Source organism: Meira miltonrushii, assembly GCF_003144205.1.
Source record: "Meira miltonrushii strain MCA 3882 unplaced genomic scaffold FA14scaffold_3, whole genome shotgun sequence".
Lineage (NCBI taxonomy): Eukaryota > Fungi > Basidiomycota > Exobasidiomycetes > Exobasidiales > Brachybasidiaceae > Meira > Meira miltonrushii.
Window position 1 is genome coordinate 1,679,430 of NW_020289945.1, and position 26,169 is coordinate 1,705,598.

Genomic DNA, 26,169 nt, shown 5'->3' on the forward strand with positions numbered 1-26,169 from the left:
AAAGTCTTATGAATAGACAAGCTATAAGGCAGCTGGCTACTGTGTCTTCGACTGCTCCTTCTGCCTCAAGCAGCAACAGCAGCACATCTCCAACATCTTGGAAACTACCAATCGAGCCAGGAATAGAGCCTGCCTACGATGAAGCTATCAAATTGATAAATGAACAATCTTCCTTACTTCAACAACAGCTCGCCTCATTGAAATCTGAAGTAGAAAAAGCGCCTTTACACTCTCCAGAAAGAGCATTAGCCGAGGCTAATTTACACGCAACATCAATCATCAGCCAAATCAATGATCCAGAAGTACGATGGAGATTCAAGATGGACAAGAATGTGCCTTTGAGTAATCCAGTTTTTGCTCATTTACGCGAAAAGTCATGGCGTGACAAATCTTTACCAAGATTGTTGGAACGAGCCCGTCTAATGCGTGTTGTGCCTGATGCCATCTCTGACCTTACTCCAACGGCTGATGTTCAAGTCGCTTTCGGCGAGGGTAGTGGAATCCATGATCATGGAGGTGAAGCAGGGGATGTAACTGTGGGATGCTTTGTTGATGCGAACAAGAGTATGAAGGAACCGACAATCACTGTCACACCGTTCCATACTGAAGAATGCTTGTACACTTTGGCATTGGTTGACCTGGACGCCCCAGACGTAGAGAATGATCGATTGTCAACATACGCTCATTGGCTTGTACACAATGTGCCACTCTCAGTAACAAAGACACAAGTGCAAATAAAACCTGAGCAAATCGCTTTGTCGTACATTCCTCCTCATCCACAAAATGGCACAAAATACCACAGATATGGATTGCTTCTTTTCAAACAAGACGAGTCAAAGGCCATCACTCCAGCTCAAGGTATCGAACGCAAAGCTCACTCTGTTCGTGACTTGGTTGAAGAACATAAACTTCATCCTTGCGGTCTTCATTTCTGGCGAGCACAATGGTCTCAAGAAAGCCGTAAATCAATCAGCAAGGTCTACAAAGATATTCTACAGGTGAAGGAGCCCATATTTACAAGTGAGCTTGCTTGATGGATATGCTACAATTCTGTAAACAAATGAGTTTGTATTTATATGGAAATTTGTTCACTTGTTTGATGGATATTGTGATTTGTATAGCCAAACATTTTCGATGCAGTCTATGCACTGATGAGCTTTCAAGACTGCAGGAACGATGATCCAAGGAGCGCTTCTCCCGTACTCAGGCTTTGCTAAGGTGACGTCGATGAAAGCGCAGCCTTGCTGGATAGCATAATGAAGTTCTTGAGACCAATTGTTCAAAAGTTGGTTTCTCTTTTGCACGTCTTTTGCTTTTTCGCCAAGTGCTTTGTCCAATTGTGCTTCAACATCTTTAGTGCTTGCTTTGATTTCCAATTCGTTATTGATCCATCGCCATATCGCTCGAAACAGCTCTTGGTCGTGTTTTCGAACTTCTTTTTTGATCAAAATGTCTAGTCGCATCTGTTTGCAAAGGTTTTCAAAATCATCTTGCAAAGCGGTGGAAGCATCGTACGGCTTCAAGCGTGCACCACTTGAAGGTCTGGCGAAGATATGGCCCATAAAGACTTCTTCTTCACTCAATTCATCCATCTTTTCACCTACACAATGATCTTTTGCAATCGCTGTCAAAAGATGGTAATAGCGACTTGCTTTTGGTTTCATCTGATCGATAAAGTTCACCCAACCATGTGCCCTTTCTTGACGGGATAAATGATCCCACAACTTCTCTGTCCAAGAAGCATTTTTATCACCAAGTTTCTTTTCTTCGTCTTTGATGATCAAATCTGCTTCTTCTGCAAATCGTTTGGTATGCGTATATACGTCAATTGCACGGAAGAGTAGTCCCAACGCTTTGTTGCTTTGGTAATATTCGAATTGTGGCTTCGAACGTGAAGGTTGAGAAGTTTTGATTCTTGAATTTGCACGAATTGATTCGATATCACTCTCTCTTTGCATAAAATCCGGTCTTTGACGACTACAAACTGGCATTTCACCAAATTGATTGGTTACTCCTGTTTTGCAAAAATCCACTGCGATAGAATGCATTTGTGCTAATCGTATGCAATCAGCATCCAAAGCACCATGAACTCTTTGATCGGACAGTTGTAAGTGTCGTGTAGCCGTCGGTCCAACACTGTGCAAACGAATATAATCTAAGAAGAAGTCGGCAACATCATCGATCGTACACTTGTTCTGAAATTGAAGCAATTCGCTCTTTTGATAATCGGCCGGTTCGCATTGAATTTTTATCTTGAGAAGTTTTGGATGTTGAACGATGAAATAAATATCTCCATCCAAATCTCCACCAGCAAGCATGCTCACAAGGGGTCTTTTCCCTTTTTGAGAAAAGAGGACGACGTTGTGAATAGTTGAAAGAGGATGATCTTTCGGTGGTCTAACGGCAAAAGCCGACTGTACATCACCCGGTGCCAACATTGGATTACGTCCGACTAGACAAGGCCCTTCCAAATATCTTGGTTCTTCTGCTTCTTGTTCAAATATACAAGCAATGATTTGATTGGGAAGCAGGACTCCAAATTCATCCAAACCACCAACAAGTGTATGGCAAAGAGGAACAGGAATACGAGCATGATATTTGATCTTTCGAAGAGCATAATCGATAAAGCTATTGTTCACATCTCGCAAAAAGTCAACTTGTCGAACTGCATTTATACCGCAATCGTTCAACATGGTGATTAATGGCTTGAAATTTGCAGCTCTTCCCAAACTGCTGCTTTTGTGTAACGCTGAGGCTTCAATCGGATCCAAAGAAGCTTTTTGTAAGGCATCAATGGCGTCATTTTGAAATTCCAAAAATGTTTCTGCAGGTACTCCCAGTGTTGCGAGCAAATTAATGAATTGTCGGTTGAGATACATTGTGAAAGGGATGGAATAGTAGTTTGGCACTTCCATCATAACGACTTCAACATCTGGCAGCGGAAACTTGACCATACTCTTGCGTAGAATGACCGCGTGACCATCCAAGGTAGGGTTGACAACCACCATTCCTTTCGCTCCAGCCAATCGAATTTGAAATGCTTGAATAGGGCGGATTGGACCTTTGAACTGTTCAATAGCTTCAAGAACGAGTTGACCGACTGCAGGCGAGATCATACCAATGCCATCACTGAACTCATATTTTCCATCTTGTGTTGCAAGATCTGGCTCGACACGAATCCAAGATCGTTTGAGCTCAACAGAAATCATGGAGGTGGTAAACGCTTGACCCATACGAGCGGCAAATCGAGCTGGGTTGCTGATACCACTTAAATCTCCGATTGATTCACGAATCTTTTCCGCGGTCATCACTTCCCCACTTTGATTCGTAAAGTTGCAAACGAACCATGAGGTGAGCTCACGTAATCCGCTATTGCTGTAAGCCAAGAAATGAAATCGTCTTCCTGCTACAAGAATACCTTCACGTTTCAGAGCATTCCCGTAACGTTCTTTCAACATCAGTTGACTATCAACACCATATTCTCTACGAATGCTCAAATCAGCGCCATCCTCTTCGATGAAGCGAATGCGTAAAAAGTGCTTCTCATAGCCAGGATATTGTCTCAAAATTCGGTTACCTTGATCGTGATTTGGACCCTCTAGTCGAATTCCATAAGAAGGTGTCAGAAACGCTGAATGGATCGGAGGTTGACCTTGCTTTTTAAACATGATCATCTCTGTCTCTTCACCTGTATATCCTTGCAAGCACGACTTCATTTCGAACAAGGAAACCGTTTTAAGACCTTGAAATCGACTAAAAGGACCTCTATTGATTTCGCAGTTGCGTAAGTGACGGATTGCTTGACTTCCTGTTCCTACGCCTAGCCGTGATTCAATGTTTTGGATTTCCTGTGAAAGTTCGATGATATCTTTAGGAAGCAAACCGTTGGGTACGACCAAAGCTTGCGCTTGAAATCCAACTTCGATACTCATTTGGCTTAACGTCCACATGAATTCATCCATATTGAACGCATCCAAAGGGCCATCTTCTTTTTCCTTTAGAGAACAACTCAATTCAAGCCTGTCGCACGTTCCTCGAAAGAAAGCATCCATTTGAGGTGGATCGGAAATGCATAATCGATACACCGTGCCATATTGAGCGCATTGCTTATGAACATCATCAAAAGCACCAACACGAAGATAACGACCATATGAATGAGAGAGATCAAAGGATTCTCCCTCGAGCCAATCATTGGGTTTGGAGAAATCTTCTGGAATTGCATCACGAAGAAAGACTGGAGAATATTTGAAAGTGATGTACAATCTTGTTTTATCATAATTACTGAAGATGTTTGCGATTTGTACGATATCCGCTTGAATGACGTCATGATCGATACGAATGTATAACATGAGATCATTCAAATCGAAAGAAACAACCGAAGCCGGAGTTTTGGCATCCTTTTTCCATCCTTGACAAAAACGATCTTGATCATCGAATCCTCCGCATTCTACGCTGGTTATGTCTAACAGGGTAGAAATGGAAAGACCTTCTTTCCAAAAATCACTTCTTTGCGCAAATCTCGAACCATTCTCCCACCGGTGCGCAGTTTCTTGCCTACGATACTCCGTCATGTTTCAATATTTTGGGCTACTCACTTGAAAGCGTTTTTAGAGATGGTGGTCGAAGAGAGTGATGTGACAAGAGGTGTACAAACCATTTTTTGTTGCAGTCATTCTGATGGGAAGTGCGTGTTGCAACAATGAATATGGAGCCTGTTCCCATAAACGTCTCTTGATTGCAATCATGAGGAAAGGCTCACGTGCTGACAATTGAAAAGAAGAGTGTGATTGCATTATTCAAGTTCACGGTCAAAGGTGCTAATGTGCAATCACAACTATAGAAAGGCAATTGTATACTTTCTCTGAGAAGCGCAAACTACACGATTGCAATCTTACGCCGTCAAATGTCCAAAGATCGGAGCAAGTCAACCGATTTCCACCAATTGACGGGATTGTCAACGCGTTGTCAATTCAGTAAAGTTGTTTTTGCTTAAATTTTTGATGGCCTTTGATTGGTCGGACAATGTGATCTGAGCGTCGAGAATGAGAAGTTGTGTTTAAAGAGGCGCCCCAATTGGCATGAAAATGAATAAATGCATACAATTCAACCTTTTTTCACTACCATAACCTTTCCTAGAAAGCTTGTGAAAATATTTTGTACATTTTCATTCAAACCATTCCACTTCTACATAGACAGAAAAATACCAAGCTAGAATGTCTTTCAGCCCTTCAAGCCAGGGTGCACGACGACTGACGTCAAGTCAGCCCCTTGATCAGCGCCGTCAAGATTTTACTTATCGTCCATCAAGTTACAGTCCTGGAAGAATGACAAAATCCGATCGATTCAATTGTAGTGATTCAAATCAAGGATCACGCTCGTTTAGTCCAAGCTCACACGGTGATATGCCACCACCAGGACCACGCGCCTCATATCAAAAGAAGACCAGATTTGCCAGTCCATCACCTCCTCGACAACAATCCTCTGGCAGCTCTTCAAGTCCAGCTCGTGCGGTGAAGCATTCTGAGGAAGCTAGTGAAAGATGGGATCATGACAATAGCATACCTGCAGAAGGTACGTCAAAATCATGCAATGGTATGCCTCCTCCAAATGGAATCAAGCGAAAGGTTCCCATGGACGAAAGCATTGAATCAAATGTAGACTTCATGCGTACCGTTCGAGCAAGAAGTTCAAGCTCGACAGAACCTGCAGCAGTCCCAACTCAAGAAACAAGTACCGAGGATCCCATCCTTAAGGTAATTCACCACATCGAATCGTTGGCGGAATCGAAATATCAACTCTGCATGATCACAAGCAAAAAGAACGAACTGAGCCGAGTGGCCGAAGGTGGTGCTGAGACAATGAGTAAGGCGTCACAGAAAAGGTACAATGAGGTATGCGATGAAGTGAAATACCTTGGCGAGAAGGTAGAGGCATGCAAATCAAGTCTGTTTGGCGATTTGAAGAATCTTTTGAGCATGCCAGATTTGCACGCTGGTAGCCTTTGCAGAGCGTCAGATGAGGAAAATGGCATAGTGGCTGCAGGCGAACAACAAACAAATGGCGATGGCAAGTCTATCAAGAATGAGCTCGAGGAACAATCGGATGAGGACATACAACATTTGAGCAACGGGGGAGGCAGCCATGTCGAAGAAGTACTTCAAGAAGTTCTTGAGCAAACACTTCCAGGTTTGATTGACCAAGCTTTTACCCGGCATTCAACGAATGTGCCCGCTGATTACGCTTCTTCCTCAAGAAAGCGCCAAAGTACGTCATCCAATGACGGAGACTATGCCTCAAAAGAAGCACATACTCAGCACGAATTTGAACTTGTCAAATTACGTGGGCTAGTAACCGAATTGCAGCTCAACTCGTTGAAGAAGGATCGGGATTTTGAACAATTACAAAGCAGGATGAACGACCTGCACCAAAAAATGAATGCTCAAGAACGCTTTGTCATCTTTCACAACGCCGCAATCCTTCGACATGAAGCATCTTTGCAAGATTTGGACTAAGATCTCGTTCGCAAGAGAGGTTGATTGTACAACAAAGTTTGTATTGACGAAGAAACGATCTATGAGTGTACAGTTGTCATGTATAATACAAAGTTTTTGAACGTCTTGTTAAGTTACAGAAACCATTGGCGTGTCATTTGTTGAGACAAGAGTGGAACCAGTTTGCGTTGGAGGCATCTTACTTTCGATGAAGTCTGTTATCTTTTCAAATTCATGAGAAAGAACTTGAACGGCAAACTTTTGATCCGATCGGATCAATTTCCCAAACCGTTTGGCGGTCACAACGCCATCCTCGGCACCTTGAAATGCCGTATGATCGTACGGTACAAACACTTGGGAATGGCGATAGTACCATTTTCGCTTCGGCTCCCAATTTCCCGATGTGGATGGCAATGCATCGTATCCTGGGATTTGCACGACACCAACGACATTATCGACTTTGCGTTCGGCGATCAGGTTAAGAATCGCATCACAAGCACTTCCCATTCCCATCAAGATGACTTTGACCGGATCTTCTCTCCCCTGCGTGAGCATCGTGATGATATTGTCCCAAGTCAAGAGAAGCAAGTTCCTGGCTTGCTCCTTTTGCACCTTCTCCAATGCTTGAGCAGCTGAATCACCTTTCACTTTGGGCTTTGTTCGCGTTGGATGCTCGCCAATCACACCAACATCGATGAATTCATACCCTGCCTTTTGTGCCCAGTCCAACACTCGTGAGCTATCGTCAACAATCTTCATGAGGTGCACGTCAGGCTCAAAGATGTTGTTCTCCCAAGACCCCATGCGAAGATTGCCCATGTCATGGGCGAAAAGGATGATCGATTTTGCCTCCAATATTGCTGGAGTGCTCAACACCTGACCTGCATCATATGGTTCTTTTTCCCCCGTTGGCCATCTCAATAAGTTGAATCGCTTCGCAATGTGCTCAATGCGATGTGATGCAAACAAGCGGGCTAACGAATACGAATCGATGCCATCATCTTCTCCCTCTTCCGGTTCGTGATCTGGCTTCTCCATGCATTTCCAGTAATTCGATTGTTGGCGCTCGACCATTTTCAAAACACGATGTGCCGAGACTCCACACACCGTATCGGGCTCCAGCACCTCCGGTGGATCTCCCAACAATACTTCTGTGACATGCAAAGCTGAACGTGAGATTGCATCCAAATTGTATCCTCCTTCTAATGCAACGATCAAGCGACCATCTGCCAGACTGGACAGCATATCAGTCATGTGGCCATATCCTGCCGGTGTTACGAAACACTCTCCCAATTCGTCACCTTCAGCTGCATCAAAACCGGCAGAGATCAAAACGATGTCAGGTGAAAATTCGATCGCAATCGGCATGACAATCCGCTGAAATGCTGCGATGTAATCGCCATCGTTCTTTTTGCCTTCGGACCAAGGAATGTTGATATTCTTGCCCAATCCTTCACCTGCACCACATTGGGTGTAATCGCCAGCTGTACCACATGGATAGAATTTTCCACCATCGTACCGATGAATGGAGATGAGCAATACGTTTGGGTCATCGTAAAACGCTTTCTGTGTGCCATTGCCGTGGTGAACATCCCAATCAAGTATCAAAATGCGTTCGCATCGGGTATTATCCTTTGCCTTGCCGTATTTCTGTTGAAGAAAGCGAACAGCTACTGCAACATTGTTGTAGAAGCAGAAACCCATTGAAGCATCCGGTTCTGCATGATGACCAGGTGGACGAACGATCGCAAATCCGTTTCTGATCCTTCTACTTGCCACAGCATCGCACAATTCAATCACACCACCACAGCTTAAACGAGCTGCTTTGGCAGAATGCTGATTGACATAAAGGGAGTAAAATTTCTCCAGAAAGACCGTCTTCTTGATAAGCGTTTCTGGCAAGAAAGCATGTAGTCTTTCGAGGCCATCCCACATGCCCGGATCATGAACCTTCATGACTTCATTCATTGTTGCCTCACGGATTGGAATCTTTTTCATTCGCTCCAAACATCCTCCTTTGTCCAATACGCTGTGGATCTTGCTAATCCGTTCTGGAACTTCAGGATGAAGCGGTTCGTCTTTCGCGTCAGGAGCATAATCGGAAGCAGGATGAGCGTGAAGCATCATTGCAGGACTGTAGACATAACCTGAACGATGAATGACGAGTTGCTTCTCATCGGAGTTGTCCGATTCGATGGAATTTGAAGCCCTCTCTACGATTCTTTGTTGGTCATTAATTTCCCGGCCCAAAGCTTCATTGTGTGTATTTTGCGGATCGTATACGCCATCATCATAGATGTCGTATCTTTTTGAATCTCCATCAGCATCGAATGTTCTCTTCATGCTTTGATGCGATCGTACATCATTTTCACGGGAACGAGGATGATTGTTGAGTTGCATCATCACATCTTCATCGTCTAGAAGGCTCAAGCTGCCTCCTCCTATCGCACTTGCTAGAGTATTTTGGCCGTTGGAGCCCATAGCCAAGGAAGAAGGCCCAGCCCCGTTCTCCATCTTGAGTTCTTGATCCCAGAAGTTTGATTCAATGTGGTTAAGAACAAAAGTGTTGGATTTGGATAAAAGACGCGTTCACCTAAAGGCGCACGCAAGTCTAATATTGCATGCATGCATGCATACGTCAAATTAACACTCAAAATGGCCTGTGCTGTCTTCCAATCAATTTTGATGAGGTCTTTGACACAAATCCATCATCATCATCGGCTGTAATGCTTTAGCATGACATTACCAGAACGTAAGCCGGTGGAGTACTTGGGTGGAAGGATAGTAGAAGTAGCACCGAAAGCGACCTTACCATCAACCTCATTCGCTTCAATCGAATTCCCAGCCGTATTAACCGATAAACCCTACCCTTCTTCAGATCATGATCAACATCCATCTTTGGTCAAAGCGCTAGAATCGCTTTCTCCTCTTCCAGTTGGCTATACGAGTGCATCTTCCGCTTTGAAACATTATGCTTCATTCATTGGTCAAGATCGAGAACGTCCATTAGAATGCAAATTAGCATTCGCATGCGATTCAAAGACGCCTACCGCTGCTGCTCATCCACGTACTACAAATGCTCTCTTCCGACATGCACTTGCAGGTGATGTTGTAGACGTTCACAACGTTGTTTGCAAAATCAGAAAGAGAACGTGGAGGCGAAAAAGGAAGGATGGAAGTATCGAAGAACGGAAAGAATATACAGCTGATGCTATGGGCGTTACTCGTACCGTTGCACGTTTTCGGTCTATGCCAGATTACGTTTACGATCCTGGTTTGATGGTAGATCCACCGCTCAAGGATGAACTTGAAGTGGCTCCTTCATTGGCATTGCACGATTATCTAAGGCAAATGGATGTCGAGGGCATTCGATCCTTCAAATTTGACTTGGAAAAGGAGAATTATGAGATCAATGTGAACGGGCATGGGCCGATCAGCAACGTCAGATTACCGCCTCCTGCCGTTTTTGACAAGACAAAGTATGCACATACTTATGGTTTCCGACAGAATCCATCATCTCGCTTGCTTCCCGTTGGTGCTCCAGACGAGAATGGCCGAGTACAATTTCGATTCGTCAATCGACAAAAGTATCGTGAATTAGCACCGATACAATTCAACCTGCATGACAAGGCGGCAAAAGGGAAAAAGGTTCCATCGGAGCCATTGACTGCAGTGAAAGAGCGTAAACTTCCCGATCCTGCCTTGCTCGAGAAGATACGAGAAGCAGCACAACAAAGACCAATGTGGTCTCGTAGAGCTTTGTTCAATCAATTCACGGGTGAAGATCAAAGGTTGATTCGTAATCAAAGACAGTACATCTCAAGAATTTTCTTTACAATCACTGATGGCTGTTGGCGTGACAGTTTGGTTCGATTTGGCTATGATCCACGCAATGATGTTGAATCTCGTTTCTATCAACGGATGGCATTTCAAAAGACGCATCGGCTAGAAGCTGATTCTGATATGGACGAAGATCATGCAGAGGAACGTGATAACGGAAATGGAAGTTTTGAGCGAGAATCACGCTCGCCTACGCAGCCTAGACGAGCTCGGCCAAGTGCTTTACCTACTGCCAACGCTGATTCTCGTTCACACATCTTTGATGGTGTGACATCCAAGCCAGATGCGGGCACGTTTATGCTCATCGATATAGAGGATGAGATTGTCAAAGAATTGATCTATGCGGAAGGCGATGAAGTGATCGCCAAAGAAGTTTCTCTTCAATCAGGCTGGTACACTCCAGCACATTATCAAAAGATTCACGATGTCTTGGAACACAGGTTGACAAAGCTTATGAGAACAGGAAGGCAGGCTACGCGAGAGTCGTGCGAGGCCATCATACAGCGATAAGAGATCAGAAACGCAAATGTCATGCAATTCGACAAATCCAGCTAATGTACAATTAAAGAAAGAATGGCATCAACTACTTTTCGTCTTCGGATTGTCTGCCCAATTGCTCGGAAGCCAAACGAGCACTGATACGTTCTCTGCGATCACGGTCTGATTTTCCGCTATTATCTCCAAAGATGGCATCCAATTGCTCCAATGTCTTTCCTTTGGTTTCCGGGAGGAAGAACATTGACCAGAATGCGCAAATGAGACACCAACCTGCAAAGAAGATGAAAGTACCCCAATTTGTGGCTTGAATGAATGGCGGTACCACTAAGCCGATAATGAAGTTGAAAAGCCAATTGCTCATCACTGACCAGGCCACACCTCTTGATCTAAGTCTAGAGGAGCTATACAACTCACTTGGCATGAGCCATGGCACAGGTCCTAGCGCAAGACCAAAGGAGACCATGTATAGATTCAAGAACGCGACTGCGGCTTTCGCTTCTGCTTTGTGTGTTGGCCAAGCATCTCCAAACTTTGCAGTGAGAACGCCAACGATGAGCATACAGGCAAACGTTGCAAACGATCCTGCCACCATCAAAGGTCGACGTCCAATTCGATCGATGAAGAAGAAGCTTAGCATGACACCAGCTAATTGACAAATGTTATTAATACCTGATTGAATGAGTCGATCATCGAAAGAGAGACCGAGATTTTCGAATAAGGTTGGGGAGTAATAAATGAGTGCATTAATGCCCACAAGTTGTTGCATCATCATCAAGAGAACGCCGGTCAAAGTCCTTTTCCAAACTCCTGGTCCCCATGTATCAAGCCAAGACCAAAGATCCAATTTTGCTTTATCAAGCAAAGAACCAGATTGCAAATCCGGATGACGTTCTGCTTGTTCTTCGCGGTTCAATTGTGCTTCTGCTCGGATACTTAACCATTCTGCCTGAACTACCAAATCACTTGAATCACGTTGACGCAATTTGGCCAATGTTGCTAGGCATTCTTGATCGCGACCTTTCATGGCTAACCAACGAGGACTAGCAGGCAACAAGATTGAGCCTAATAGCAGTAAGACACCAGGGATCATTTGAAGAGCGAATGGTAAACGGAAAGATGCTTGAGAAGTGATGTAGCGAGTTCCAAAGGTGATGTAGTACGCCACACAAATACCAAACACGATTGCGAATTCGTCCAAACTGAGCAAAATTCCTCGCAAATTTGGTGGTGATAGTTCGCTGATGTACAAAGGACATGTCAAGGATAACATACCTATACCCAGACCGCCTACCAAACGACCTGCAACGATTGTGCCATAAGTGTAGCTTGCGGTTTGAATGATACTGCCTACCAAGAAGAACATGCATCCGACACGCAAAGACCATCTTCTGGAATAATGATCTGCCACAAAAGGAGCAAAGATTGCGCCTACGAAAGCACCTAATTCAATCATTGCTGTGAGTAGTCCTTTATGAAAGCCAGCACTTGTGTTGTTTGCAGCAATTTCTGGAAATTGAGCGGTGAATTGTGGCATGACCAGAGTGACTGACATCAAACCTTGATCGACACCGAAACATAATGCTCCAAACACAGCCCATAAAGCAACACCTGTAACATATCTATTTTGAATGATACTTGCAACGGTCGGAGGACCGTAAGAGGCAGTGATTGCTTTATCTTCTATGGCTAATTGGTATAATTCATCTTGACGAGATGAATGAACATCTTCTACCTCTGATTTGTAGTTTTCGTCAGACATCGTTCCTGTTGATCTTGGTGGGGAGGGAGATGATGATGGTTAAAGAGGGAGGGGAAAGGATGCATTCCAGTCTAGATTCGCATGTATGTTTATGCAAAAAGATAATTTTTTCTGTTGTTCTCAACAACAAACACGCAATACCCGCGGATAAACAATCTCTAAAATTTTGCTCTAAAGCAAGTGAAGAAAATCTTAAAGTGCTCTAAAACGCGGGGCTAGACCCGCCTACACTGTACAGTGTTAAGATGCACACACTTTGACTCTTAATTCTCATAGGCTAGCTGTTTAGCGTCAAAAGTATATGCACAGTTGTGGTCTCGGAAAACACTTTCTCTTACAACTTGCATCTGATCATCAGCAGGGCTGAAGATTGCCTGATGAGTAATGAACATCAACAAACGCCAATTGTGCTGCATTTGATAACGAGAAGTGGCTGTCAGCTCTCTTTTTCGGGTCGTAACAAAAGTGTAACGCATTGATTGCGTTCTTACAATACAACGATGACCAATGCTGTGTTTTATGTTGATCTCTCCGCCTATAAATACCTCTGAATGACTCCCTTTTCATTATCTCTCTTTCCAGCATTATTTTCTCGCAGAGAAACAATCATGAAACTAGCAACACTTGTCATTCTTTGCGGTCTAAGTCAAATTCTTTTGTGTTGGACTCTCGTAGAAGCACTTGATGGGAATCAGGTCAACTTCATCGCAGCAGATGTCCTCTTTCGCCGTGATGGTTTGCCCTTGAACTCGCAATCATCCTCTAAGCGTAAAACTGTTGGAGAGCCTTCCAGACCTATCCGCTTAGGAGTTCATGAAGTCACGAATCAGCCTCCAATCCAAGAGCGCCATTCTGATTCTCCTACCCGTCGATCAACTCGGTCTGACGCTTCTTCGAGCGGTACTTCAATTTCTGCTGCCACTCCTTCTTCTTCTTCATCTTCAGGATCTAGTTGGAGTGAATTGCGTCATCAAAAATCATGGACAAGCTCAAGTGATAGTGATTCAAGTACTGGAAGCATGAAAAGTACAAAGAGCAGCAAGCGAACTTCTCGCTCTGGTGCTACTAGCAGTCCTAGACCACTAAGTAGGAAAAGTAGTTCGAAATCTTTAGGTGCTCTTGCCATTGATGGTCATTCGTCAGATTCTTCAGGAGATTCAGCAGAGTATAACTCAATGCTTCATAAAGCAAGAAAGTTGGGTTTCACCACTATACGTACAGATGATTCCTTGACTTCATGGTCGCGGATGAAGGCACTAAGTCGGTACGGCCGAACTCTATCACGCTCACCTGGTCATCGTGCACGTTCTCCTACCCGTTCTCCCTCTCCTGCTTCTCAGTCACGTCATTCTGCTCCTCGTTCGAATTCTGATTCCGAGACTTCTTCGCATAGTTCTAGAGCTAAAAAAATTGTGACAATATATAAATACACTGTGAGAATGAATGAAAGAAAGGAGAAAAAAAAGTACATACAGTGATTAGAAAGAGGGTAATACAATTAAACGCTTTTCATTCTTGCACGTTAACATGCAAACCAACAAATTAATCTCATTCGTACGGCCTGCTTTGTACGAAACCGTGAGGTGTGACAAATCTTGCATTTTCTGGAGGTTGCAAATTTGTTTGATACTTTGACATTGGGATCCCGAATGTGTCCTTTTGTGAGAAGCTTGAATTTTTACGTAAAGAACCATGAAGTCTGCTTAACATTGGAGGAGGTGAATTAGATTTGCTGCTTGGAGGTGTGGTCAAGTCTGCTTGACTATTTCGTCTTCCACCTCTTTGTGGTTGTTGTCCTCTTATCTTTTGCATTTGAGACTCAGATGCTTTGGACGGTAAGCTTGGCCTTCTTTCGTGTAAATGAGCAGCTTCTGCCCTTTGCCAAACAGATGTTGTTGCACCGCCAAGCTTTCGTGTCGGATATTTGTTGCTAGATTCAAGAGCATCCAAAACGATTCTACGAACGCCCATATCAGAACCAGCCAGGCCACAAACATCCCTGGTGATAGATTCTTTCGTCTTTCTTCTGTTATCTTCAAGTTCAATTCCATCATTCGAATAATGCTTTGACCATCGATTATCTCTCTCATATTCTTCTTCTTCAGCCCCATGTATTGATCCATCCAAAGAAGGTGTGGTTCGACTGATTGAGATATTGTTTGCTCCAGCGGATCGTTGAATCTCTTTGTTTGCTTTCGTTGAAACTGAAGAAGGAGAAGTTGGCATAAAAGTTGCCCTTGTTGAAGGTGTCCAAGGTACATGATGCCAATCACCAGTATCATTTCCAACCTCTTCCGCTTCCATTTCGTCTTTCTCAGCTCCATCTTTGTTCTTCTTCTTCAATCGGAAATTTTTCAATTTGGCAACATTCTTAATCTTGAGCGTTGGTGCTTGTCTTGTATAAATATCATTACCGAAGTCCACTCGAATCGGATAAAGTTGTCTCCATAACATGATTAAAATCAAAGGTGATCCAATCGAAACGATGACCCAGATTTCCAAAACGAAAAAGATGTAAGCTGTCAAAGCGAATTTTGTCGTATACTGGGGAACGTATGCTGGACTGCGTAAATCTGGAATGATGGTCAAGATGATCAAGAAAGCACAAGCTGCCATAACGAGTTCGATAATGATCAAACATGAAAATTGAACCAAACTGAAATAAAGGAAATCCTTTAAAACTGCCTCAACAGACTCTTGTGACGGTTTACCGTACCGTGCCAACGCCAAATCTGATTCTGAATTTTGAGCAGGTAAAGGATCCAAACCGGCAAAATATCGTAATAAACGTAAATGGCTAAATTTACGCCATTCGATTCGTTTTGGCACTTCGATTCTACGTAAACCGGCTGAATCGTTATCATTTTTTGTTTGATTCATTTTCGGTTCCGTTATAGGGTTGACTTTGAAATCCAATTTATCCTCATTTGTCACAAGGCGTGACGGTGCCGTTTGAGTGGCGATTGTTGAATCCGTTTTATTCATTGCGCCTTCGTTGGTCGGCTGAGATGAAATTGTTTGTAATAAATAAGGAGAATTGTCCGTCTGTTTGGTTAATTTGTCTTCACTGTGTTGCGAATCAGAGCTGTATGTTGGCTTGCCTTCAGTTTCGCCTTCTTCTATTGGCGTTTCATTTCGTACTTGCGTCGCTGCTCTTTTGATGTCCCTATACCTTCTCGCAGCTCGTGAAGTGATTTGGTATCCTGTTGCAATCGAACCAAATGTGAGTAAGATCAGAAACGCAAGTGCAACGGCTGCATAATCTCTTGAAGCCTGCCACATCAAGACTACATGTTCATAGCCATCAGTAGCGATTGCTATCGAATTTGCGTCCAAGGGTCCTTCAGGATCACGACCTTGTAGGGTGATCAAGAGAGGTACTAGACGTTGATTTGCCATCCTGTTGTAGACTTCTGCACGAATGCAGTTTGGTAAGAACCCAATCAGAAACGCAATCGGAACGCCAAACAAGAACAAATGCCAGTAGAAAGGTCTGATACGCATTGGATCGAAAGGCCAGATGAGCAAAGTTGATGCCAAGTGAATGAATCCTGCTAACCATAAAAAGTATAATCGAAAGCTGTAAAGCAACGGCATTCCTTCTTGCATTGAAAGTGAATCTCCCCATAACCAATTGATGCTAAAACCTCGAAAGAATAAATCGATAAGATAAAAAACACATGCTGAAAGACATAATGCTTCACATGCATTTGGACAAATCAAAAATCCTTTTGGCGTTCGCACAACTCGCATAAGCCAAAACCTTCCTGTCATGATCAATCGAATCAAAAGTGTAAGTCCGGCTGCCAATAAAATACATTTGAATGCGATATAAAAATCATTTTGCCTTTTGAGGTTCATTGGAATTGATTTGAGTGAGATTGATTTTATGAATTCAATCATTCCAGCATTGTTTTGCAATGACCAAGCCGGAAGTTGACCATTGACTAAAGGTACGGAAGCCATGATTGTTTGGTTGAAATGTGCGAGATGATACTGAAACTCGAATGAATGTATGGCGATACTATATTTTGCGCTGCATGTGGGGGAAATGAATGGTGCTGGCAAAACGGCGTTGGAGAGGGCTGTTGTGATGAAATGAGGATGTCAAGGTGGAACGCCGGAAATGGATGTGATACTGCCCAGGAATTGTGATGAAGTATAAGGTGATGATGATGATGATGGGGAGAGACGTTATGATTGATTTTCTGATCGAGAAGAAAGAGGAAGCGAGGGCCGCTTAATTCTGGAGAAGGATGGCGCTATTTTGGCGGCAGGGTAAAGACTGTAAAAGTGCAATCGTGCGAAAGAGCGATCTGAACACAATCTTAATTTTATCAAGAGAAGGAATTAATGACGTTCAAAACTGCGTGACATTAAGAAGTTGCATATTACACAAAATGTGCCTAGGTAAAAAGAAAACTTGTTAAACTATTGGCCGATCGAACAACGGCTCTCCGCACTCCAAATGTACTTATCTTGTGTTCCGAGGTACATGATTACACTAAGGTTCGGATAAATAAATCGTGCAAACGAACAGCTGAGCTTTAAAAAAACAGTGAGTAGAAACGGTGAAATTGAAATTTTAAAGAACACCTTATTCACGCCACCCAATCAAAATTCGAAAAAACGGCGGAATAACTAGAGGAAAGAGTAGTAAATTTTAAAATGAGAAGCAGTCAAAAGACAAGCACTTTATCGCTTTCCTGCAAGTCAAGATAAAATTACCGCCAGAATCCGGTTTAGAATCACGTCTTTGTTTCAGATCTGCAGATAAACAGAATTTGGCTTTTTGTTTTTTCTCTTTAATTCTCCGCGACCGTTGTCAGCTTTTGTTTTGTGTGCATGCAGCGGCATTGCGCCTTGGCAATTGGTTGCGCTATGGCCTCGGAATGGGATGGTCGGGTAAAATCTGCAGCTAAAAGGTACGCTAAACATAAAATTGACTTTCTCAATTTCTTGTCTTTTGACCCCACATGTAAAATACTGACCTCTTCCTCATTCAACTGACATAAGACTAAAAATGCTTATTTTTTCACGTTGATGTGTCAGGACAACATATGAGACAAGCCGTTTTCAATTTCAGGAACTAATAAGATTTATGAATGCGAAATTGTAACAAACTTTAATAAGCTAAGAAATCATATGATATAAAAGCTTATATCATCTATGTAAAAAAGAAAGACCGCCCTGAATTAGCATGGCAAATCCATTTAAAGCCCATCGAATATTCTCTCCATCTTTTTGCGATCGGGCACTAGACTTTTTTTCATGTCAGCATATTCAGCCTCGGGCATGCTTGTACCTAGTCTGAGTCTATATCATGCATGTTTTTAAGAACCAAGAAAGCATGCTCATACTTTAGCGCAATAAATAGTACATTGAACGGCAACGGCTTATAATACAGGTCAAAGCGTCTCTAAAATAGTACAATCTTTGCTCGATTAGCAGCACTCTTTATCTTCTCTTCTTTTTTGTTGCTTTTTGTGTCACTGGACGACTTTCCATGCAATCTCGCTTGAAATTCAGGACAAGCAAGCATGGAAAATAGAGCTTGTCGGGTTTCAATCGTATCCAACATTGTCCTTTGCTTTTGATCGGTCCAAGTCGCATCTATGATGATACATCGTAATTTCTGCAAGTCCAATCCATTAGTCAATAAATCTTGCAATCGTTGCGGAGTTCCTACAGCCAATGGACAAATACTAGCTTCCAAGAATGCTTTTTGTTCATCAATTTTGAAATGTCTAGCAAACAATTTGGCTACTGCCACCTTCCCTTTCGATTTTCCATTATTCTTTTCTTTTCCGTTGCTATCTGAGCTTGGATTTAGAGATCGTAATGATCGACTCAGGTCAGCCGCCCTTTGAGCATTGCCCGAAATGACCAAAACAGAAGGTTGTCCGCAGACTCCTTCATCTTTGACAGATTTAATAGCTTCTGTCACCTTGGGCATAGCTTTGAGGATAAATTGTGCTAATGTGTCGGCTTCCCGCTTAATATCCAATCCACTAGTATCGATCAACATGGATTGTGCGACTCCCATTTCATCCAATTCCATTTCAGTCCATTTACTGAATTGCTTACAAGATCGCATCAATTGTCGTAAATGATCGGCTTGCATTTCTACAGGATATTTTGCCAATGCACCAGGTTGTAATGCCATATTTGCAGCCGCTTTCTTTTGCTTTTTTATTTGATCACGTTTTTTCATCTTTTGTTTCTTTTTGTTTCGGTTTTCCTCTTCATCTACTTCTGTTTGCTCTATTCTTCGCTTTTGTTTGTTTCCGTTCTCTTCTTGCCTTGATCTTGTGGATGATGGGCCGGCTTCGCCGCTTTCTGAGTCATATCCTACATCGCTGCCAGCATCTATCTGTTCCCCATCCGATTGAATGTAGTCATCTTCTAATGCATCAGCCATTGTTTCGTTACTGTTTGTTGTGAGAAGAGGAGAAGTGTTGCTATTCAATTGTGGAGAATGTCATGCTCTTTTCCATTAATCTTCTCAAATTCCAAAAAAATCTCAAGCACGTGTAAAATAAGCTCAACAAGGCTTTTGCTGTCCCAAAGGCGGGCGCTAATCTGAGCCAACGCCTTAAATCTGATGCAGAGACCAACACAAGACAAGAAGGGCGTAAAGATGCAGGGCGTGCGTACAGCAGAATTGGAAGAATCAAAGCTTGAATGCATGCTTGAACTTCACTCCTTCTCAGCCATCAACTCCGCCGTCATCATTTGTGCTGTTGTCGCTGGACAAGATGAGACTTTTCACAATCTTGTTCGTTTTACTGGCAAGTATACTGTTGGTAAAAGCACAATGGGATAAAGATGATTACGAAATATTTGAATTACAAGCTGCATTGGAAAAAGATGAAGGTGAAGGTGTAAACTTTTATTCTTTTTTCAATTTGACAAGATCAGCTTCGGCAAAAGATATTCGTAAAGCATATCGTGCAAGAAGTATGGAATTACATCCTGATAAACATGCAAGTAATCCAGCTGCCGCACGAAGATTTGAACGTTTGGGCGTCATTAACAAGATCCTACGTGATCACAGAAGGGATCGATACGATCATTTCTTGACAAATGGATTTCCAAAATGGCGTGGATCTGGATACTTTTATGCAAGGTATAGACCAGGTCTCATCTCTGTGCTGGTATTCCTCGTTCTCATCACATCTTCAATCGAATTGGTAATCAAAAGATTGAACTACAAACGCGACCAGGACCGCCTCAAGAGCTTAATCACCACCGCCAAAGTGCTCGCATGGGGACCGCGATTCCGATCTATTGAAGATGGGTTGAAGACAGGTGACAATTCTCAGAACAAGAATGTGATCGTGCCAGGCGAGAAGAAAGTCCGTGTTCCATTAAGCGGACTAGACATCCCTGAAGTCACCCCTCGCAAGGCTGAAGAGGATGAATCTGCTTATTGGGATAATGATGAAAAAGCAGTACGAAAAGCCATTGCATCAGGCACATCAGCGAACAACAATGCAGCTCTTGAATACGGAAGCTCAAGACGATACGTTGATGCCTTGGTCACTCGGGAATCAGAAGTGCTCATTATGGATCCTGTCTCAAAGGAATGGACACCCCTTGATTTAGCATCAAATCAAAAACCAGCATTCACTAATACATGGGCATTCAATCTAGCAAGAGGCATTGCTGGCAAGGTTGTCCCCGGTGGTGGAAACGCAGGTGCAATTCAGTCAGAGGGAGAAGGCTTTGACAACGATGCTACGAATGCTGTTTCATCTGTCAATGGATCCAGCTCAAAGAAGCGCAAAAACAAAAAGAAGCAATAATGATGCGATGTACTTTTCAGGTGTCGTTACAATAGATTCAATGTCATAATTCATTATACAGCATGAAAGAAGATGTATGTACCGTTTGAGAGTAGAGAGAATTGAGAAAGAAAAAGAAAAAGTTCTTGATTATAATCATCATTTGTACCATGGCCGGACGGTAACGTTCTCCCAAGCAGGCAAAACTGTGGCTGTTCTTGCTTCACGAATCTCCCATCCGTCGCCTTCATTTCCACGAACGATTTCGTAAAGAGGCTGTCCATCAGGTAAAGCTGGACCGCCAACGTTGTCCAATCGAACGAATTCCATCTTTTTGGTGTCTTCATTATAGCAAAGCTTATACCGAACGCTATCTGGTTGTGCTAAGATATCCGGTTCAGCAGAAGTGTAGACGAGTAAATTGACCATCATCAAAAGCAAAGCGGCCAAAAAGATTGGCAAAACTGCCAAAAGCCAAAAAGCTGCTTGTCCATTCAAGCCTTGATGTGAAATCGCTTGAACGGAAGACCATGGAAAATGAAAGAAATAAAAGATTCCATTTGTCGAAACTGTACAAACGTTTGCTCCTGATGCAATTTGGATTGTATTGACGTCTGTTCGTTTGTTCCACGTTCCTGAAGCGCAAAGAGGTCCACAGCTTCGATCGGCCCGTTTGGACCATGCCTGTTCTGCACTGATATCGTGCGCCGTTCGCCAGAAAAAGAAGATCATTAACAGGAAAAAGATGTGTGCTTGGATGAACAAAACAGCTTTGTTCATTCGTAGTCTCCAAAAGGCCCAAAAGAGGCTGTGAATGAGGTGCAAAGTAGTCAGTTTATTGCAATGGAGCCACTTATGAGATGATCAACTTACAAAATGAATCCCAATACGAGAGCAGCTAATTCCATGAAATCGGCAACGATATTTAAAGTTGAAATTTGATTGAGCAGTCCACTTGCACATGTCTGTGTTCCTTCTTCCCAGCCTTTGACGAATTGAACAAGATTAGCGGCCGCAATGGCATACAAGATTAAAGCTGCAGCATTGATGACACGCAAAAGGATAGAAGTTGCATCGATCCAACCCGAAAGCATTGCTCGTTTTTTGAGCAAAGCGTAGACCTGCAAAGCCACATCGAACAAGATCGGAACTGCGATTGCAAACATGACGTGTTGAGCAAGGATATGGTTTGTCGAATCATGTGTTGATGCATATGCTCGTGTAGGTAAAAAGGCCACCATGATTGCCAAAAAGATGAGAAAAGGCAATAAAATGAAAAAGATTTCACGAATATAGGTATATTTCGTCAAACGTGCTGCACAAAGTAGAAAGAAAACCACAAAAGGTAAAAAGAATGCAATACATGCAATCACTTCACCAACTCCATTTGGAACGCCTCCCAACAAGAACCGTAGCCATGCCTTTTCGCAATCACAATATTGGCCTTGAACCAAGACGGATTGTGCTCCTATGACTGGAGGTGTACTTGTTGGCGAAGGTGCGGCGGATGAATACAGTGTACTCGTAAGGGTTTGATATTGGGTGATGTATGTTGAAGTGGGAACAAGTGTTTGTGGTTGATTTGTTAAAGTGGTAGTATCGTATTCGGTCGTTGTACATGTTGTACTTTGCCCTTTCTCGTTGACATAATACGTTGACCAAACTGTTATTGTATCACAAGATTTGCAATCATCATCCCATCTTCTATAAACAGGCTGTATTGGTATTGGCGTGGCCATGATCGGGTTTTGTTGTGCAAATCCGGCTGATGGGGTGGGCCCTGTGGGAGGCTGCCTTCTATCCATGATTATGATAAAGAGAATCTAGTTTCAGATGAAGGTTACAAAGAAAAGATTTAAGATACGTACCTGAATTCATTATTTCACTGATGTCCGAGCGTTCAAAACAAGATTCTCGTTCAACAATGTGATTCGGAAGGAAAGAGCAGAGTGAAATTGACATTCAAGCGGATGAAAACACGGCGGGCGGATGTCATAATGAATATCTACCCGTCCTGCTGCGCCTCTTTTGCTCGGAACGGCGGGTGTTATCAAGTTAAATTCAATGCAATTCATGCGAATGGTGAGCAATATTCTACAACATGATCTCAGTTATCGTATTTCACTGGATTCCAATTTTCGCATTCTTTCTTCGTATGCACTTTTACCGCTTGGTCCTCCCCTTCCGACGATGCCCTCCCAATCGTGTGATCTATTTCCGTCTTCGATTAATAAAAGTCCGTTTTCACCAGAATCAGGCAATTCACGAGCCTTTTTCCGCATTTCTTCCATTCTTGCTCTTCCTATCTCACTTCTTGCGAATTTACGTGCTTCCGATAAACTTTGAACTGCGCTTTGGTGTCTCCTGTCTTCCATTCCGCCAATCAATTGACGTTCTTGTTGTAATCTAGCATATTGAAAGATAGCCAAAACAGCCGTCAAGCTGGATAAGCTGGCAATAAAGCGTAAATTGCTCGTATAACGTGGCTTATTGGTAGCAGAGAAGTGTTGGGCATGACCGTATCCATAAAACCAATTGGCGCCTGGATTGTTTTTATTACCTGCATAATGCTGCCAACCAAATCGATCATGGCCCCCAAAACCACTGCCTGCTTGACCTCGGAATTGCCATCCTTGTCGATTCATTGAGCCAGGAGCGCCTCTTTTAAGTGAAGCTGACCATGCATCATAAGCTGCCCATTCTGCCGCATTACGTGGAAATCCACCATTCCAAACGGGACCTTGAAAGCCGTCCATCGCATTGTTTGTGGAAGATCCTCCACCGCTTGCGTTCCAGCCATAGCCGCTATTATCATACATTCTCCTCTTTGTTTCGCTGCCGAGTAGGGTATATGCTTCTCGTATCCGCTTAAAGTTGTCATGAGCCTTTTGCGGAGTTAGAGTAGAAGTGGAAGAAGAGGAAGTTGAAGATGTTGAGGACTGACCATTTTCAGTCATTGCACTTGCCATAGCTTTGTCCGGATGATAAATTTTGACTAAATCATAATAGCGTGATTTGATTTGAGCGGAAGTACAATCCCGTGGTAAATGAAAGATATCATAAGGTGTTGCATTTGAAGATGGTAAAGGGAATGGGTTATCTATCGGTGATGATGACGGGGATTGAGTTGCATAGCCTCTATAATACCTTGAAGGTGTGATAAGCCATTGTGTTTTGTTGTGAATCTGGTAACTTACTCCCCTTCTCATCGCCATCATACGCCGCATATCGCCACCTTGAGCCAACTCATACGCAACCTATGATCGAGTCCTTCTTTGAATGAAGTGATTGTTACTCTTTCATGCCAGCAAATGCCAAGTTGTACGAGAGAATGATGGCAGTGTTGATAAAGTCAAGATCGAATGTATTGTAAGAAGAATATGCTTTATTACATAAGTCCGTGCATTAGACTTGCATATGGATTGAGAAAAGGAGCCGGCGTCGGGGTTTTACTGAAAATGCACAAGATGTGCTTGTGCTTGTACAAAAGAAAGAGCGCGCTAGGCACTGACTGCACTGCTTCTTTCTCTTTCTCTCCTTAAAGCGCGGCGTTCGATCACAAGCGCAGCACACCGTTAGCATCCGTAAATGCTCTCTTTGCCCCCTTTTCATCAAATTGATTTCAACTCGATGACAGTATGATCGTCTTACAATTTTGTGTATCCCGCACAACTCAAGAGAGATTAACATCAACTCGTCATGTATTGCTTTCTACGAGTCCGCTCATCTTCAAACTTTAAAACGATTAACCGCTTCCAACTTGACAATTTTCACCGCTATGTGTTGATCGTTCGATCCTGTGTAAAGCCAAGAAAGCTGTATAAAATCAGTCTTTAAACACTTCAATTGCCCGGGGCACGAGTTAAAACATGGTCCTTTTTTCATCGCGGCAATCATGTACAGCACGATTTCTTGTATGAAATGGCTGTGTAACGATGGTCAAAAAAAGTTCAAATCTGAAAGGGTATAACGGATTGATGAGGATCAGGCTTAATTTCATAAATACGGCATTGATAGAGTGGGTTTCTTATTTGTTTCCTTCATCCTATTCTTTGATCATTCTCCTACACTCGTATATACTCTCTTCTTTGCCTTCAGAATGGGTTCAAAAGTTCCCTATCAATGCGTAGGTTTCAAGCAATTAATCTTAGAAGCACTTCTTGAAGCGCCCGAAAAGATGCTCCCTTTGAAAGAGTTATATGCCGTTTTGGAGAAAAAGGAACCTTCTTTATGTGAAAGAAAGAGTGATTGGAAGGTGAGTAAGCTGGATGTTATCTTACGATGGGGAAGATGAGACTCACTAACAATACCCATCACTTGTCTCCGTGAGAACAGGGTACCGTTCGTCACATCTTGAGTGCCATGCCAAACTTTGCACGCGTTCCGGATCATGCCGTTCGTGGCGTATGGACGGTATCAAATGTAAGAATGACATGTGCAACACCAGAAAGCGAACCTGAAGAGCAACGAAGAGAAGGAGGAGAACAAGATGAAGAGCCATACGATGCAGAGTCCCCGCCTTCTGTAACTGTTCCATCACAATGGGGACATGTAGAAGCACCGCATGCATATATGCAAAGCAATCTCAATGAATACACAACATACGCACCTTTTCAACGAAATTATCAAATTGATGGTAGAGATAACTATGAAGCTATTCCTATGCCGCCTACGGCATTCGCACAATCTTCTAATCCAATGCAGTATCCTTGTGGAGCTCAAACCGAATGGATGCCACTTCAAGATATTCTCGTTCAATATCCTGACCTTTTCCGCAATTTGCCACTTAAGCAAACAATCTAATTGACAACCCTTGGGCCTTTTTTGTACCACTTCTTTTTTCTCTTTCATATCAATGTCATCGTGTTCGACTTTCACACCTGATATGATGATGGCCTTAAGTATCAGCATTTATTCAGTTTGTATCACCATCACGTGTACAGCCCAAGGATAGCGCGAGGATAACCCTAAATTAGCCTCCCTCAAAGAAGGCGTTAAGATGAAGGCATGCACTGCACGCTGTCACACGCGATGAATACTTTACACAAGATTCACATCTTCTTTCCCATCATCATCTATAGACCTGACGATAATGGCATCAGCAACAATGATGCGACTTTGCATCATATCGATAGTATGCATCCTTCTTAGTCTGCTGGCAGGCTCAACACAAGCGCATATGATCGAATTAGCACCTAGCGGAGAAGAATGTTTCTTTGAAGATCTTAATCCGGGAGATCAAATGACATTAACTTATCAAGTTGGAGGTGGTGGGAATTTAGACGTGGACGTGATCCTAACAGATCCAAATCATGATAAGCTATTTGAACTTCAACGAAAAGATACAGGAACTTATAGTCTTACGGCAGCACATTCAGGTCGATACACGTATTGCTTCAGCAACAAATTCAGCCATGTTTCCGATAAGACTGTCAGCTTCAACGTACATGGAATCATCTATGTTCCGGATGATGGCGAAATGCTACCGATCGAAAGAGAGATTCGTGACCTTGCCGCCGGTCTACAAGCAATCAAAGATGAACAAGAATATCTTGTGATTCGTGAACGTGTTCATAGAAATAGTGAGTGGAATTGCAAACACTCAAACAACAGACACATCAATACTCACACATCGCCTTTCTTCCCACTGCAGCTGCCGAATCGACATTCTCCCGCGTGAAATGGTGGTCAGTCATACAAGCATTCCTCTTGATCGGAGCTTGTTCATTCCAAGTGTACTTTGTTAAACGACAATTCGAAGTCAGACGGGTCATATGATCAGCTCGATTTCCAA

At 43.0% G+C, this 26,169-nt stretch overlaps 14 protein-coding genes across 14 annotated transcripts; 7 read left to right on the forward strand and 7 right to left on the reverse strand.

Annotated features, from left to right (window-relative positions):
- Positions 1 to 8: 8 nt before the first annotated feature.
- Positions 9 to 1,034, forward strand: FA14DRAFT_124121 (PEBP-like protein; the record flags this gene model as incomplete). The annotated part of the gene is made up of 1 exon (XM_025496622.1): positions 9 to 1,034. One exon carries the CDS (start codon positions 9 to 11, stop codon positions 1,032 to 1,034), a length of 1,026 nt encoding a protein of 341 aa, XP_025354150.1.
- A 27-nt stretch (positions 1,035 to 1,061) lies between these two features.
- FA14DRAFT_185370 (RdRP-domain-containing protein) lies at positions 1,062 to 4,715 on the reverse strand. The gene has a single exon (XM_025501452.1). The coding sequence runs from the start codon at positions 4,569 to 4,571 to the stop codon at positions 1,089 to 1,091; it is 3,483 nt and encodes a 1,160-aa protein (XP_025354151.1). The 5' UTR covers positions 4,572 to 4,715; the 3' UTR covers positions 1,062 to 1,088.
- A 498-nt stretch (positions 4,716 to 5,213) lies between these two features.
- Positions 5,214 to 6,512, forward strand: FA14DRAFT_156529 (uncharacterized protein; the record flags this gene model as incomplete). The annotated part of the gene is made up of 1 exon (XM_025497836.1): positions 5,214 to 6,512. One exon carries the CDS (start codon positions 5,214 to 5,216, stop codon positions 6,510 to 6,512), a length of 1,299 nt encoding a protein of 432 aa, XP_025354152.1.
- Positions 6,513 to 6,620: 108 nt separating this feature from the next.
- Positions 6,621 to 8,834, reverse strand: FA14DRAFT_124565 (Arginase/deacetylase; the record flags this gene model as incomplete). The annotated part of the gene is made up of 1 exon (XM_025496651.1): positions 6,621 to 8,834. The coding sequence occupies one exon, from the start codon at positions 8,832 to 8,834 to the stop codon at positions 6,621 to 6,623; it is 2,214 nt and encodes a 737-aa protein (XP_025354153.1).
- Positions 8,835 to 9,084: 250 nt separating this feature from the next.
- Positions 9,085 to 10,877, forward strand: FA14DRAFT_65810 (uncharacterized protein). The gene has a single exon (XM_025502657.1). The coding sequence runs from the start codon at positions 9,228 to 9,230 to the stop codon at positions 10,839 to 10,841; it is 1,614 nt and encodes a 537-aa protein (XP_025354154.1). The 5' UTR covers positions 9,085 to 9,227; the 3' UTR covers positions 10,842 to 10,877.
- On the reverse strand, positions 10,878 to 12,932 carry FA14DRAFT_65809 (putative MFS monosaccharide transporter). The gene has a single exon (XM_025502656.1). It carries the CDS (start codon positions 12,586 to 12,588, stop codon positions 10,915 to 10,917), a length of 1,674 nt encoding a protein of 557 aa, XP_025354155.1. The 5' UTR covers positions 12,589 to 12,932; the 3' UTR covers positions 10,878 to 10,914.
- A 1-nt stretch (position 12,933) lies between these two features.
- Positions 12,934 to 14,227, forward strand: FA14DRAFT_65834 (uncharacterized protein). The gene has a single exon (XM_025502659.1). It carries the CDS (start codon positions 13,140 to 13,142, stop codon positions 14,064 to 14,066), a length of 927 nt encoding a protein of 308 aa, XP_025354156.1. The 5' UTR covers positions 12,934 to 13,139; the 3' UTR covers positions 14,067 to 14,227.
- FA14DRAFT_156534 (uncharacterized protein) lies at positions 14,137 to 16,554 on the reverse strand (the record flags this gene model as incomplete). The annotated part of the gene is made up of 1 exon (XM_025497837.1): positions 14,137 to 16,554. The coding sequence occupies one exon, from the start codon at positions 16,552 to 16,554 to the stop codon at positions 14,137 to 14,139; it is 2,418 nt and encodes an 805-aa protein (XP_025354157.1).
- Positions 16,555 to 17,952: 1,398 nt separating this feature from the next.
- On the reverse strand, positions 17,953 to 19,132 carry FA14DRAFT_190969 (uncharacterized protein). Its single transcript, XM_025501831.1, has one exon. The coding sequence runs from the start codon at positions 19,007 to 19,009 to the stop codon at positions 18,008 to 18,010; it is 1,002 nt and encodes a 333-aa protein (XP_025354158.1). The 5' UTR covers positions 19,010 to 19,132; the 3' UTR covers positions 17,953 to 18,007.
- Positions 19,133 to 19,249: 117 nt separating this feature from the next.
- Positions 19,250 to 20,488, forward strand: FA14DRAFT_161502 (DnaJ-domain-containing protein). The gene has a single exon (XM_025499146.1). It carries the CDS (start codon positions 19,347 to 19,349, stop codon positions 20,394 to 20,396), a length of 1,050 nt encoding a protein of 349 aa, XP_025354159.1. The 5' UTR covers positions 19,250 to 19,346; the 3' UTR covers positions 20,397 to 20,488.
- Positions 20,466 to 22,180, reverse strand: FA14DRAFT_185372 (uncharacterized protein; the record flags this gene model as incomplete). Its single annotated transcript, XM_025501453.1, has 3 exons — positions 20,466 to 21,183; positions 21,249 to 21,690; positions 21,739 to 22,180. 3 exons carry the CDS (start codon positions 22,178 to 22,180, stop codon positions 20,535 to 20,537), a joined length of 1,533 nt encoding a protein of 510 aa, XP_025354160.1. The 3' UTR covers positions 20,466 to 20,534.
- Positions 22,181 to 22,394: 214 nt separating this feature from the next.
- On the reverse strand, positions 22,395 to 23,776 carry FA14DRAFT_161503 (DnaJ-domain-containing protein). Its single transcript, XM_025499147.1, has one exon. It carries the CDS (start codon positions 23,591 to 23,593, stop codon positions 22,487 to 22,489), a length of 1,107 nt encoding a protein of 368 aa, XP_025354161.1. The 5' UTR covers positions 23,594 to 23,776; the 3' UTR covers positions 22,395 to 22,486.
- A 698-nt stretch (positions 23,777 to 24,474) lies between these two features.
- FA14DRAFT_156539 (uncharacterized protein) lies at positions 24,475 to 25,178 on the forward strand (the record flags this gene model as incomplete). Its single annotated transcript, XM_025497838.1, has 2 exons — positions 24,475 to 24,630; positions 24,711 to 25,178. The coding sequence occupies 2 exons, from the start codon at positions 24,475 to 24,477 to the stop codon at positions 25,176 to 25,178; spliced, it is 624 nt and encodes a 207-aa protein (XP_025354162.1).
- Positions 25,179 to 25,482: 304 nt separating this feature from the next.
- Positions 25,483 to 26,153, forward strand: FA14DRAFT_165082 (supernatant protein factor, C-terminal domain-containing protein; the record flags this gene model as incomplete). Its single annotated transcript, XM_025499931.1, has 2 exons — positions 25,483 to 25,957; positions 26,029 to 26,153. 2 exons carry the CDS (start codon positions 25,483 to 25,485, stop codon positions 26,151 to 26,153), a joined length of 600 nt encoding a protein of 199 aa, XP_025354163.1.
- Positions 26,154 to 26,169: the final 16 nt, after the last annotated feature.

Coding starts and splice junctions, on each gene's coding strand:
- FA14DRAFT_185370 (XM_025501452.1), bottom strand. CDS start 4,571: ATGACGGAGTATCGTAGGCAAGAAACTGCGCACCGGTGGGAGAATGGT.
- FA14DRAFT_65810 (XM_025502657.1), top strand. CDS start 9,228: ATGACATTACCAGAACGTAAGCCGGTGGAGTACTTGGGTGGAAGGATA.
- FA14DRAFT_65809 (XM_025502656.1), bottom strand. CDS start 12,588: ATGTCTGACGAAAACTACAAATCAGAGGTAGAAGATGTTCATTCATCT.
- FA14DRAFT_65834 (XM_025502659.1), top strand. CDS start 13,140: ATGACTCCCTTTTCATTATCTCTCTTTCCAGCATTATTTTCTCGCAGA.
- FA14DRAFT_190969 (XM_025501831.1), bottom strand. CDS start 19,009: ATGGCTGATGCATTAGAAGATGACTACATTCAATCGGATGGGGAACAG.
- FA14DRAFT_161502 (XM_025499146.1), top strand. CDS start 19,347: ATGAGACTTTTCACAATCTTGTTCGTTTTACTGGCAAGTATACTGTTG.
- FA14DRAFT_161503 (XM_025499147.1), bottom strand. CDS start 23,593: ATGATGGCGATGAGAAGGGGAGTAAGTTACCAGATTCACAACAAAACA.